Source organism: Harmonia axyridis, chromosome 3, assembly GCF_914767665.1.
Source record: "Harmonia axyridis chromosome 3, icHarAxyr1.1, whole genome shotgun sequence".
Classification (NCBI taxonomy): domain Eukaryota; kingdom Metazoa; phylum Arthropoda; class Insecta; order Coleoptera; family Coccinellidae; genus Harmonia; species Harmonia axyridis.
This window is the reverse complement of record NC_059503.1, coordinates 22,038,884-22,052,642: the sequence shown is the minus strand read 5'-3', so window position 1 is coordinate 22,052,642 and position 13,759 is coordinate 22,038,884. Positions and strand designations below refer to the sequence as shown.

At 31.2% G+C, this 13,759-nt stretch overlaps 1 protein-coding gene across 1 annotated transcript in view; it reads left to right on the top strand.

The window, feature by feature from the left end:
• The window catches only part of LOC123676976 (U7 snRNA-associated Sm-like protein LSm11), a 40,286-nt gene extending 27,553 nt beyond the window's left edge, over nucleotides 1-12,733 (top strand). Inside the window, exons 3-4 of the mRNA XM_045613336.1 lie at nucleotides 12,150-12,288; nucleotides 12,390-12,733. Coding sequence (XP_045469292.1) covers nucleotides 12,150-12,288; nucleotides 12,390-12,562 — 312 coding nt within the window. The 3' untranslated portion in view covers nucleotides 12,563-12,733. The remainder of the gene's footprint in view (nucleotides 1-12,149; nucleotides 12,289-12,389) is intronic.
• The last annotated feature ends 1,026 nt before the right edge of the window (nucleotides 12,734-13,759 follow it).

Sequence of the window (13,759 nt, the reverse complement as noted above, 5' to 3'; positions counted from 1 at the left end):
AGTTCATCAGGTAAGAAAAGGATTACTCAGCACCATTCTTATTTTTATAGCTTCAATTTTTTTCACGAACATAAAATTGCATTTTTGAAGGGTATCCATGTACTTAATCGTATATAATATTATAACGTATATCATACCGAATAGAAATTAATAACTGTAAAACAATTCAGGATTATATTGCTTGTCGAAAAATGAAATAAGCCTTTCTTATAAAAAATGCATTCGAGCTCCTTCTTGAGATAAAGTCTTGCTAATGGAATTTTAATCAACGAATGCATAATAGATGGCCTGTAACGTTAATATTTTGCTTTCCATGTTCAGCTTTCATAACGAAACATGCCAGTCGTCTATTTGGTGAGTTCAAGTTCAATTGAAATTTCATTCATGAGACTAGTAACTACGTAATACTTTTTCCTCAAAATGCTCCATTCAGGGAGAAAAGAATAGAATAACATGTTTATTCTTGGAATGTCCTTAGTAAACTAATACCCTTTTTTTTAATATTTTCTTCACGGGGAATACCTCAACACGTGAAGCTCAAAGGATCTTTTCTTATGTGGGACCATACATGATTTCAAACAAGGAATTATCCCAGGATTTTTTTATAGATTCGTTCATTCTTTGTAAATGTTGTTATAGAAAGTCGATAGCTCTCGGTAATATAAATATTGTTTTTTTAAATGAATGAGTATTTTCGATGCCATTCAGATTAGAGATTTGATCAGTCTAAATTTTATGGATACAATCCAAAATACTCATGTTAAAATAAAATACAATTCGAAATTATTGAATAAATAAGTTTTCTGAAAATATTCCTTATAATTTTTCTTTATTCTGAAGAACAAGTTATGAATATGATGTTTCAAGAATATATTCAAATCAAATAAAATTTCTATGATAAACTCTTTCATTATCCGATAAAAAATTGTATAAATTAAAGGATATAAAAATAATTACTCATTGCAATGAGTAATTAAAATTGATTTGCGATCTCTCATAGAATGAACTAGGTATGTGTAAAATGCAAATAGTTGTTTTGTTAATTAAAATGATGGCATGAAGTGTTTATATTTTTGCAAGTACATATATGAGGTTTTTGTACTCACAATACATTGAACAGGAAATCATAAAATTGAAGCGAATTTTTTTTCTGAGAAAGAAAAGACTGTGGTTTGTTTGTATTGAATATGCTTGCCTCTATGCTCCCGATTAATTTGGAGGTTATCTCTTTTTCATTTTGTTGGCATTGTTCTATTTTGTTAATTCATCGCAATTTTTTGTAACTTTTGAAATCAATGAAAAGGAGAAAACATGTGTGCATTGTTTGTGAGAATCTATTTTGTGTTAGGATTTTTCCTCGACTGCATAATAGCTGTGAAGCCTGCTCATCAAAGATTTTATACTTTTTGCCTAATTCAAATAAGGAAAACTGAATATTTTGATAGTTGATTTTCTCAATACCTACATTCCAGCAAAATCGGTCGAATTGATCCTGAGAGATGCTTCTAGTTATTATGATCTTCATGAAAAGTTGATAGGAACCAATTGCGAGAAAATTTCCGAATCAAAATTCAAATATTTACTCTGTGGCATGTAGTCATAGAATGTTTTTTAACATTGTTGTCAGGCTGTGGACGAATTAAATGAATACGTCAAATTTGGATTACAAACAGACACATCAGCAACATCGTGAATTCATGACAACATTAGAGCATCAAAGATAACCAGATTGGTGAATGCTTCAAGCAGTAACAAAAAGTATTCCTTTGTTGGTACCAAAATATCACTAGGTGTGACGTCATACCATTGCTAAACCAAATACACTATAACCGATCTGTTTGATAGAAGAAGCGCCCAAAAAAAGATGATTCACAAAAGGAACAGATCCGACTCTGAAGAGAAGATTGATAACACATATAAAAACAGCACAAATATCGCGCGGTGGTACTTTCATGGGCCTTGGTTCCGCGAGGTTCCGTCGAGGTCGGAAGCAAGGTTACCACGCCTCGCTCACACGACGGTCATCAGGTGCGCCAAGGTGAGGATAGGATATTCTCCACCGTTTTCAAGACTAGTACGACTTCTTTATTTCGCCGATGCTTTTTTTTCGTCTATCCTATTCCTGGAACTGATGAATGATTGATTTAAAATGCAAGAAATGAAAATCAATAGATAATAAATCGAGACTTGTCCTATTTTTGTAGTAGTAATGGTATTCGTCACGACGAGGAAGCGGAACACAGAATCTGATTTATTGATAATCGCCCAGTAGGCCTAGCTTCGGCATAGTAGATGTTAAGTGATTTTACTTGTACTGTTCAACATATTTTCGCAGTTGTAGTCAAGGCAGCTGTCTCTCTTCATTCAAATTTAAAACATATTTTTGATTTATATATTCGATAGCGAACGTCGATCAAGGAAAACGTCGAGAGGACTTCAGTTTTTCAGTTTAGGTTTTTGAATGCGTAGTTTAGCGTTTTGCAATAGGAATCATACAATTTGAAATGGTTATTTATAATGGTAACACTCTGTATCATTCTTTTACATTGCTTATGTCATTTGTGTTCAGTAGGTTATGACATTTGATCAAAGAAAGATACAAGCTTCATCAATATTTAGAATTGTTAAATGGTTTTAGCAAAATTTGTGAATTTAGTTATTCAGTTGAACTTCTCACTCCTCATCAGTGAAGAGGTTTTGGAAGAACAACAACAAAAAAACACAATAGTGTAAGTGCAGCACTGCACAGATACAAAATCAGCAAAAGGGCAGTGTTTAATTTTATCTTGTAGGTTTGAGTAAGCCTATAGTCCTGATAGTCCGAGGGAGCAACGTCTGGAGAATACGGCGAGTGGCCCTTTCAACGTTCCCAAGTATGTCTTGGCCACTTTCGCAACATGGGGTCGAGCGTTGTCATGCTGTAAAATCACTTTATCATGTCTCTCGTTGTATTGCGAACGTTTGTCTTTCAATGCTCGGCTCAAACGCATGAATTGCATTCGATGACGATCACCTGTGATTGTTTTGTCGGTTTTAAAAACTTATAGTACACTAGGCCCAGCTGGTCCCACCAAATACTATGGACCTTGGAACCGTGAATAATCGGCTTGGCCGTTGACGTGGAAGCATGGCCGGGATATCCCCATAATTTTCTGCGCTTGGGATTATCGTAATGAACCCATTTTTCGTTTCCAGTTGCAATGCGATGCAGAAAACCTTTCTGTCTCCCAATGATCCTGCTAATTCTTGATGAAGTATATGTTCAATAACTATTACTTTTATTTTATATTTCACGTTTCGATTAAATTATGCCGATTTATCCTACGTTTTATTATTATACTTTTTTTCAACGTTGGGTAAATATTTTTCCAGCGTTCAACTTTCTTCTGTTGAATTTCGATCAGAATAAACCCAATTCATCACAAGTATACAATTCCAATATATGAATTATAAAGGTTTATTATTTTTTTTTCGTTTTGGTTGGATTTCAATATTTTGTCAATTTGGAATTGAAATTAGTTCTGAACAAAATAGTATATATCGAAAAGATAACCTTTAGTATTTATGATTTGGAGTGATCGTTTATTGATTAGAATCAACATGAACCAAATAGTTATCAACTCTAAATTTGTTATTTCAATTGTAAATGTTGATTTGTATACCTATTTCACAGAAGAGTAAGAGAGAAGATCTATGAATATGTGTGATAGCTATAGATATAGCTATCACACATATTCATAGATATTCTCTAGGATTGATGCAGATGCATCAATCCTAGAGAAACAGTTTCGTTCATTCAACCAACCGTTCCAACAATTCACATTTGTGAAATGAATATACAAGTTTTGAGTTGATACATTCAGTAAGTTTTTCGAAGTCCTACATCGATGAGGAAAAATTGTATTGAAAAATACAAAATTCCGAAACGTACGTCATTCATCATATCAATTTATTTATATAGTCAATTTATTAACCGTTTGTAAAAACAATTTTAAGAAAATGAGAAAGTGAAAAATAAAAATAAATGCAGGCTTGGATATATCATATTTGCATATATACCATTATAGAGGATGTTTCCAAATTAGACGTGAACCTAAATAATTTTATTATATATAATTTGTGGAATTCGAAATTTGCAGGCAAATTTATATTAAAAATTTTTTTTTTTTTCTTCATACGTCAACTTTCTAATCATACGAATTCTTATTCAACATCTACTACAGCATAGTTTTGCTTTTTTCATAAATATCATATCGTTGTCTGATGAAAATAATCCAAAATTTGAATCAAACTTGATCAACGTAGAAAAGATTGAGGAAATATGAAGTAAGATGAGAAATTGTTCAAAAAACACTCAAATATCTCGGAAACATTCGATTTTCGGGAATCAATAAATATGGGTCAATCGACAGCAAATGAGTGTACTAACACCTCCTTCACCTCCTTCAAGGTTCAAGTCTAATTCGGAAATACCCTGTATATTAGCACTTTGATGAAATCGAATACCAGTTAATTATGTTCTCAATTTATCGATAAAATGCATACGAAATACTCATAATCATTTGTAAAATGCGAAAATACATGGTTCACGAAATTTCATAAAGCCGTTCGTCAAATTTGTCTTTCTACGCGCGATTACATACAGTGCAAAAGTTCATACGAGTTCAAGATTGCGATAGTAGACATGATCAATTACAGAATCACGGTGCCATAAACACGGGCAGCTCGTCGCGGTAGCGTAATATCATTTTAACTGATTTCACTTTTCCGTGAAAATAAAGCAATTCCGCTAAATGAAAGTGAAAAATCGGAATGGCTTGCGATATAATAAATGCATCGTTACAACGAAGTGACTCTTTAAACGAGCGTTAGAAGAGAGAAAATTGATTACTTACATTCGACACATTCACTTTCATACAGTGAAAGTTTACGTCAGCTGGTTGCATTTTATGAAATCGAGTGCTTCGTACCATCTGCGTAGCAAATGAAACTGGAGATATTTCAGGATATTCAGATTTGCAAGATAAAACTAATTCTATGCTTTTTGGTGAATATACTTGGGAATAGATTTTTGCTACTCGGAAGTGTTTGTCAATCTCCTTTTCAAAACTTTTTATGGGATTATTTACTACTTCGAGAGAAGTATTACACGCCACTCAACGTTTATATCCTTCCCAATGTTTTATAATTTTACTACACAAAAATACTCTTTAGAAAATTTTATTTGATACACCTTCCTTTGTAAATAGAAAAATACTCTTAGGGTATAGTATACAACTACAGTGGATCTGATATGAATGAAGATTTTCTTTTTCAGAGTTTGGTATTTTCTGATGAACTATGTATATCACTTAAATGATAAATAAGCAGTTCATAAAGACAACGGATTCATTTTTAATTTGTAAATGTATTTCTATTTTTTCTCTGATGTCATATTCCTTCCTTTATTTTCGATTACATGTTTCATTTTCATAAGGGTATTTTCCTTTGTTTGGAAGATTTACTTTTAGTGATATTCAGCTGCTTTTACTTTTTTCAGTCGATTAAAATGATAATTTTTCTACCTAGTATTGAGGATTTATATTAGCCGATACAAAGTAATTTGCTGGTTGTTCGAATTGTCTAACGTTAGCTTTGTTGAGTAATCAAATATGAAGACTATAAATAATAAAGCCCAATTCTTTAGCGCATTCGCCATTTTGTGATTCAATAAATATTTGTTTCGAGGCTCATTCACAGAAAAAGTGATTCGATGCAGTATCAAAAACATGAATTCGCTTGAATTTCTCTTAAATTTAATGGCAATTTTGACAACGAATGAAGAAAAATCATATCATACAAAGTGTTTCTTTTTTTTTAAGTTTATTTTATTTTCGGTTAAATAAACAAATTTCTTCGTACTGAATTTTGTAACATTCTTATAATTATTTGGAAATTTTTTGTTATAATATTTGTATCGGTCTCTACTCACCGGAAGTTCATTTTAACATTATGAATGTAAACAATATTTAACTTCCGCTATTTATGTTATTCATTCTTATTTACAAAGCGCAAGTTAAATATTGTTTTTATTCATATTTTTAGCCATAAGTTCAAGAAATCCTCGGAAATTTTTAATGTTATGTAATAAATGATAGAATTTTAATTTTCTTCATGGATATGAGATCTAACACCATTCGTGAAATATATTCAATATTTTTCGATTATGGTTGAATACCTAAGAATGAAAATTCCTTGAAACATTCAAGAAAATGAAGACTTCATTCAAAAATGTAATTATATAATAGGAGTAGCTAGATAAACTGTCAATTAAACACCAACATTGAAAAAAAATTCACGAACAATTTTCAGATACTTCCCAATTGTCTGGGAAGCGATGCTTATCTCACTTGCTAGTGCTAATGGTTATTCAGTCACAATGTTATGGGTGAAGCAATCCCTCATAAAGATCAAGGTTAATGTCGAAAACGATTGGCAAATAGTGCGTCTACGCATAATAATGACATCATAACTGCTGACAATGGTTCTTCAAGAACTGACATTGACACACTTTGTTTCTTTGATCATGAATTCGGGTACCGCTAATATTTATTTTTCGATCTTTTGTCGATCTTCAGATCCATTGGATAACCTTCTACCTCGCTTGAATTGTTTCTATTTATCTGATAGTCTTTCTAGAGAGAAATCTTTTGTATACACGTACAAGTTGAATTTACACTAAGAATTAATGAATAATGAGAAAGTTAAACGGTGCTTTGAAGAGTTTGTCTACCGTCGAATAGAATATGAGGAAATCAATAGTTGTCATATATATTTTATATGGATTTCCATAATGAGGAATTGCTTGAAATTTCACCATATTATGGAATAGTGTAGTTTAGCTATTTCTGAGGCATTTAGCGCTTTCGCCATTTTGCGCAATAATAAAATAGAAATAATTCAATTGTAGGTAACACCGCCTATATCATTCAGCTTTGATATTTTGGTGGAAACAAGAATAGTTCTTGAGTTATCGCGGAAATGAATTATTAAATGATATCGAGTTAATTATTAGAATCTGATGATCGAAAGTGTTGTTAACAATTGTATCTCGTGACTTAGTTGAGATTGCGTCATGTATTTATCTATTTTCTGTATTCAACCTTGCGCTGACCCAAATGTTGGACCAGCAAATCTCTTCAGGCCAATGTTTTCGTTTGAAAAACAAGTTCTGTTTGTCCTTCGAGATATACATTTTCGGGTGTAGGATTGCCACGAAAACTATTCATATACCTCCTTTGAATATTAGATATACAAAAATAGATAACATTCAGTCTTCAATGCTGATATTAACTCACTAAGACAGTTCAATATCGCATTCTGACATCTTGATCTAGTTGGTTTATATATTCTTTCTCTTTTTTCTTTGGAATTTTTTAATATATAATAACTACAATAATGTGAAAGAATGAAAATTCAATTTGAAATGATTTCTAATTTGTATTAGTTCAAATATAGATTTGCATCTTTTCAATTAACGAGTGAAATTGATTGTCATCAAATTACTGGACTTATGGATTGAAGTGGAATTTTGATTATTTGATGAATAAAATAGGTTCATTACTTGGCAATATTATGTATTTTATTGTGAATTTAAAAGAATTAAAACAATTGTTTTTTGGTGTACATAATGATTGAAATAATTTTTGAATATTATGCTATTGATAACAAAACAGCCTTCTGGTTTATTATTTTTCAAAATACTATCATTCGAGGATTGTAGGCACTACGAACATAAATTACTATTGTAGACAATAGCAAGTTGATTGATAATAATAATAATAAGCTCTTATCCATTAAGACCATTCACATGATATTGGAAAAGTCAGTAGAGAGAGAAAAAATATACATTAAATGTGTATATATGAAATATGACATGCATAAATATATAAAGAAGTACAAAAGTGTTGAAAACTACATTCCATAAATTCATCTAGATTATAGGATGAGTATTGCAACAGGAGATCTTTGAGAGAATTTTTAAATACTTTGTAATTTTGGACTTCGTTTATAGAGATAGCTTATTGTACAACTGTATATCAGTACCTATAAGATTGACTCTTTCAATATGTAGAATGTTGGACGATGAGGCGGTATACGAAGGAGATTACTATGCCTTGTCTTATAGTTACGATTGTCAGCAATTAAATATTGGTATAGAACTATGTTTGCTTTTTCTCCTATGTACCAAACGGAGCAAACTATGTCGGCAGCACCAAAGCTCTTCAACTCCACGTTATATCCATAAAAGCTTTGTAGTTGAGAGCAACGAACTCACCATGGAGAAACATGAAACTGATGACTTTATCCAAGAATAGTATTCATGGTTGCAAACTAGAAACAGGAATATCGATTTCTAAGGAAATCGTTCGACTAGGTTCATTGGCAATTTCTGCTTTCCATTCATCAACAATTTCAAAGCTAAACTGACTAGCTTAAATTGACCATAATTCCTGAACTTTACAAAGAATGTACCACTTCGACACAACCTACTTCGTTTATCTTCATTTCAAAAGTAGCATAATATTTGGGTTATATGAAGTATAAAGGTTTAATCAAATATGAGTTCTGAGCTTTCTGAGAGTGATAGTACATTGAAAAATGAGTATAGTTCTATGAATAAACTTATGGCCCAAAATGCATATGAAGGGAGATATATCCTTTCAAAGTTGATAAAATTGAAAAAAATTCTCCGCATAACTTCTGAACGGTGAATGCAACCAGATTGAAATTCCTCACATAAATGTATGATGTTAAAATACATTTTTTCATTACACTTCTACATTTCTGATATTGTCGTAAAGGGTGTTTTTAGAGGGGAGTCGTGATTTTGAGACAACTTTTTTCATAGTATTTGTTCTGGTGAAAAATAGAAGCATTCGATAGATCAAAAAACATTACATGGAAAAAGTACTCTTACCAAATACAAAAAATTGAACCGTTTTCGAGATATTTCAGTTTTTGTGGTCACATGATGTCATCTGATTCATTCATCGATAACCACAGAAGATCTTCCAGAAAAATCATGACTCACCCTTCAAAAACACCCTTTATAACAATATCAGAAATGTAGAAGTGTAATTAATAAAAAAAATATTTTTACAACATACATTTATGCACGAAATTTCAATCTGGTGGCATTCACCCTTTAGAAGTTATGCGGAGCAATTTTTATAATTTTATCAACTTTGGAAGGATATATCTCTCTCAATATGCATTTTGGGCCATAAGTTTATTCATCAAATTATTTTTCAATGTACTATCATCCCTAGAAAGCTAGGTACCTATTTTTGATTCACCTTGTATTTAAAGTAAATATTTTGTAGCTGTGAAAACAGAAAATGATATGCTTGCATTTGCATACTCTTGAGGCCGGAGGCTTGATGATATAAACCCATAGTGAATTACCGAAGTTGTCAAATCGGATCAGAAAAGATCTTTTGCGAGACCGTTAGCGTTCGCAGGTGGTATGGCACGTGACGCCATCCTTTTGAAACATTATTTTTCGAAAATAATACATTGCTACCATGGCTTATGACCTCAGCAGTCGATGCAAAATATTCATTAAAAGATACCTTTACACCGAAGAAAGCAGGTTTAAAATAACATGATCACTCACGACATCGTCCTCTACTGCCAATTGTAACTATTCTTCATAGATAAACGCCCTAATTATTTCTCCGGATCAAATAATACCTTTGACACATTTGGATGCATTTTCATTATATAAGCATTTGTGGATTTTTTGACTGACTCAGTTTTTCATGTTGAGCTCTCGTTGCTAGTGTATCCAATTCTGTTATTTTCTGTTACACTACATATTTTCTAACTAACTTATGTCACCCGACATCGATCTGTCATTACTGCCAACTGCCAAAATAGAGTGAAATTCAAATCAGGGTTCTTATTGAAAGAAAGTTTAATTTTAAGATTGTGTGCATAAGTTTATGGAACATTGGAATTTTTTTAGTTTTTTTTATTCAAGAAATTCTCAATCAAATTTGAATCCCACATTACCAAAATCATATCAGTATAAGTACATTGTTGATTTGAAATTTTTCTTTATATGAAACACTAAACCGAAATTAAGTACGACTGTTTCAAGAAAATTATGTGAGTTTGCTATTTAATTATTAGAAGCAAATGCTTCATATTCCGAGATACGTGTTAAAGTTTTTCTTAAAATTAATAAGTTATTTATTGCTCTGAAACCGGTCGAGATATTCAAATGTAATTTGGTGGGTTTCAAAAGATAGTTATTGCGTATTTATTGACATGCAATTAAGAATTTTATGTTCATCGTTGTCGCAGCATAGGGGTAATTATCTCATTATTTAAGAGAAAAAATGGTACATCACTCAGATATTTAAAATTAAAAATTATTTTTGAATTCCTTGTTCAATTTATGACGAAAAATCGTGTATGCTTTTTTCGTATGGGCACCGTTTTTATGAAAAAAAAAGCTTAGCGTGTATTTTTCATTTCTTCAATAGATTATTTCTTATTAGATAAGTAGTTCTTGATGAAGTATTATAGTAAAGATGTTTCATTTTTTTTGTATAAAAGATATAAGAGATTTTTGTCACGAATAGAACGAACAATTCAAAATTTATTTTTAGTATTGAATATCTCAGTGGCGTACCTCTTCCACTTTAAAAATATTGAGAGCAATAAATAAATATGTAATCAGTGTAATGCAGAGTCCAGATTGATGTGATGTAACGTAAGTTTTATCTTAGGTAATGTTCAGAAAATACTGTCGATTTCACTTATATCTATGAGGAAACGGGAATAACTCTGGATTAGAAATTTTCACTGGCAGTCTTATCTCTAGTTCGAACGAAAGCTCTGGACATTCACGCTAGACTTGGGACAGCTTCGCGATCGCTGGTGCGTTGACCCTTTTGGTTTGGATTATGTGTAGAGTGCATAGCCCCGCATGCTAGAAATAATTACTATCGCTAGGCGATTTTCCACATTCTTGCCTATAAACTCACGCTTGGGGATTACATTCGATTCTAAGTCATTTACAGGGGAATCATTAGCATTTTTCCCTCTTTACCTATTGTCATGAATTTTTCTATTAGAAAATAGAATTTTTCTATTCGATTCCATTATTCGAATGAAAATAGTAAATGTAAAGATCTTCGTGAAAAGTGTACTTTCAATCTAAAATTCATCGCAAAGGATAGAACTGAATGGTGTGAGAAAATCTAGAAGTCAAGAGCTTTTACGCGCTTGTTCTTATTTCCACTTCTCTGGCTATATCAGTGTACCTAATAAGTAAAACTGATAAAAACTTGGTGAACATAAAGATTCAAGATTTTATCTGAAGAACAGAGAAATCTTGAAAATGTATTATGTTGCAATTTAATTTGTAGCAACTTTCAATAAAGAATATTTATATCAATATGAGTGATATTTGCTCAAAAAGACCATACTTTTTCAAATAAATTAACGAAAAACAGTACTGGAAGAAATGACAAAAGCCCATTTCATAGAAGTTCATTGTCTTTTCGCCGACAAAATATGATTAATTATTGATGTGGTTAATTCTTGAATAATCGTATATCTAATATCTCTATAATCTTTCAACTGAATCTAGTGAACAGTTTCTGAGATATTCTCAAAATACAGAGAAAAGTTTCTCATTTTTGCGTATACACTTCTTTGATCTCATTCGAGAACTATCAACAAAATTATATTCAGATCGTATACAATTATGGAGGCTATGAATTTTGACCTAAACCTTCAATTTCAAGTTTTTTGGACCTTTGTTTTGAAAGAGGTGTTCATTATCGTGTTCTACTAAAGAGTTTTCTATTTAGAAAGACATTTGGGCAAAATGATATATGAAATTTGGTTATCTGATTTTACCTAATGTCCAAAAAAAAATTTATTTAGTTCAATATGAACACTTGAGAAATGAAGTAAGAGTATATGAAGGAACAGTTAGATCACGAACATTTCATTGTTTGTAATTCAGTATTCCGAATATTTCCTCCTACGAATATCTCAAAGATATCGATATAAATAAATCAAATCACTGTCATTATTGAAAAGCATTTGCACCATAGTTTTGAGTCCCACCTGAAACAATTACATTGCAGGTGTTCACCAGAAATGCAACTACCATCCGAGGATATTGCATAGGATATGTTACAGCTTTCGATAAACACTGGAATTTGGCTCTCAAAGACATAACAGAAATATGGACAAGGCGAAAAAGAAGGAAGACTGTAGCTCTTGGTGAGTTCAAAACTTTGTCGTACTCTATCTGCGAACACACCTTCAAATATTATTTTATTCATTAATTGTTCATGAGAAATATTATTAATCTCAGCCTTCAGTTTCAGATGAAAACAGGTCCTACCAGAGGCAACGAATTGTGGAACCACCTCCAATAAAAATATTGAAAGTTACAAAAAAAGAAGAAGTTTGTTCAAGGAAAGTGGATCAATTCATTATGAGAGGAGAACATGTTGTTTCGATATGTATTCTTGAAAAAACCGAGAATACATAAAAATTCTATTTAATATTGTGTAAATCGTTTTCGATGATTAAATTTTGATTACTACAGTGAGCATTATCTCTTCATCTGTGTTAATTTTGAATCTTATTGTTTTTCATACCAATTGCTGTGATGAATATACTATTTTCTATATCTCTGAATAAAATTCTTATCTTCATTGAATCATTTTTTATTGAGCTTTCATTTTCCATGAACAACATGCTATAAAAGGACTTTAATTTATTTATTATTCCAATGTAATGGTAAAAATTAGTACACGACATGGAAGAATTGCATGTTGAAAATAATATATGAATATTCTTCTTCTCTAGCAGTAATTATGACCAGAAAATAAAATTATCGTTTTATATTTTTTCCACTCTATGAATTAAAATTTTTTCGCTTTACGGTAACCTCTTCAAATTCTACATTTTTAATAACTGTTATTATAAGTTTTGATCACATAATGAATCATTAATAGAATGTAAACTAATGAATTTTTAAAACTATTTTGGCAACTTCTATAATACAATTTCAACTTTCTAATTCGATTATCAGGTAATAATTGTTCTGGACGAAACTATTAGATATTAAACAGCCATTAAATGTTTTACATTTTTTCAGTGAAATAACTGCTCACCTTCGATTCAGAGACCTTCAAAATAGTAAGTATCAAATCAATTACAATATAATTCATTTAAAATACTGGTTGAATGTAGAAGGAAGTCAATTCGAATTAAAAATCAATATTTCACCTTCGCATTTATTTCTGACAATGAAGTGGAATATTGGTTTGATTTCGAAATAGTACTGTGAATTATTGACGGGATTTTGAATTTTTTCAAACAATATGATGACCTCAAACAACGGCAGAATATTTCTTTGGAGCAAGGTTATTTTTTAGATGATTTAATTTCAGTTGAAGTTTGATTAGATAAGTAGAACTTGAGGTCATCTCCTTTGATTTATTTCTGTTTCATTGTGAACGAGAGAATCAAGTTGATATCAGATGCTATTATTCTCATTTTCGAAAATAGAAAAGTACAGGGTGTCCCAAATGCGATGCCCACTGAAAACATCTCAAGAACTATAAGAGAAAAAATCTTCAAGGACTCCCGATTTCTTTTTTCGAAATAATAAAATATCAGAAAGTAGATCATAGATATCTTGATTCATTCTCGAGTTACAGGGCGTTTCTGAAAAATGACT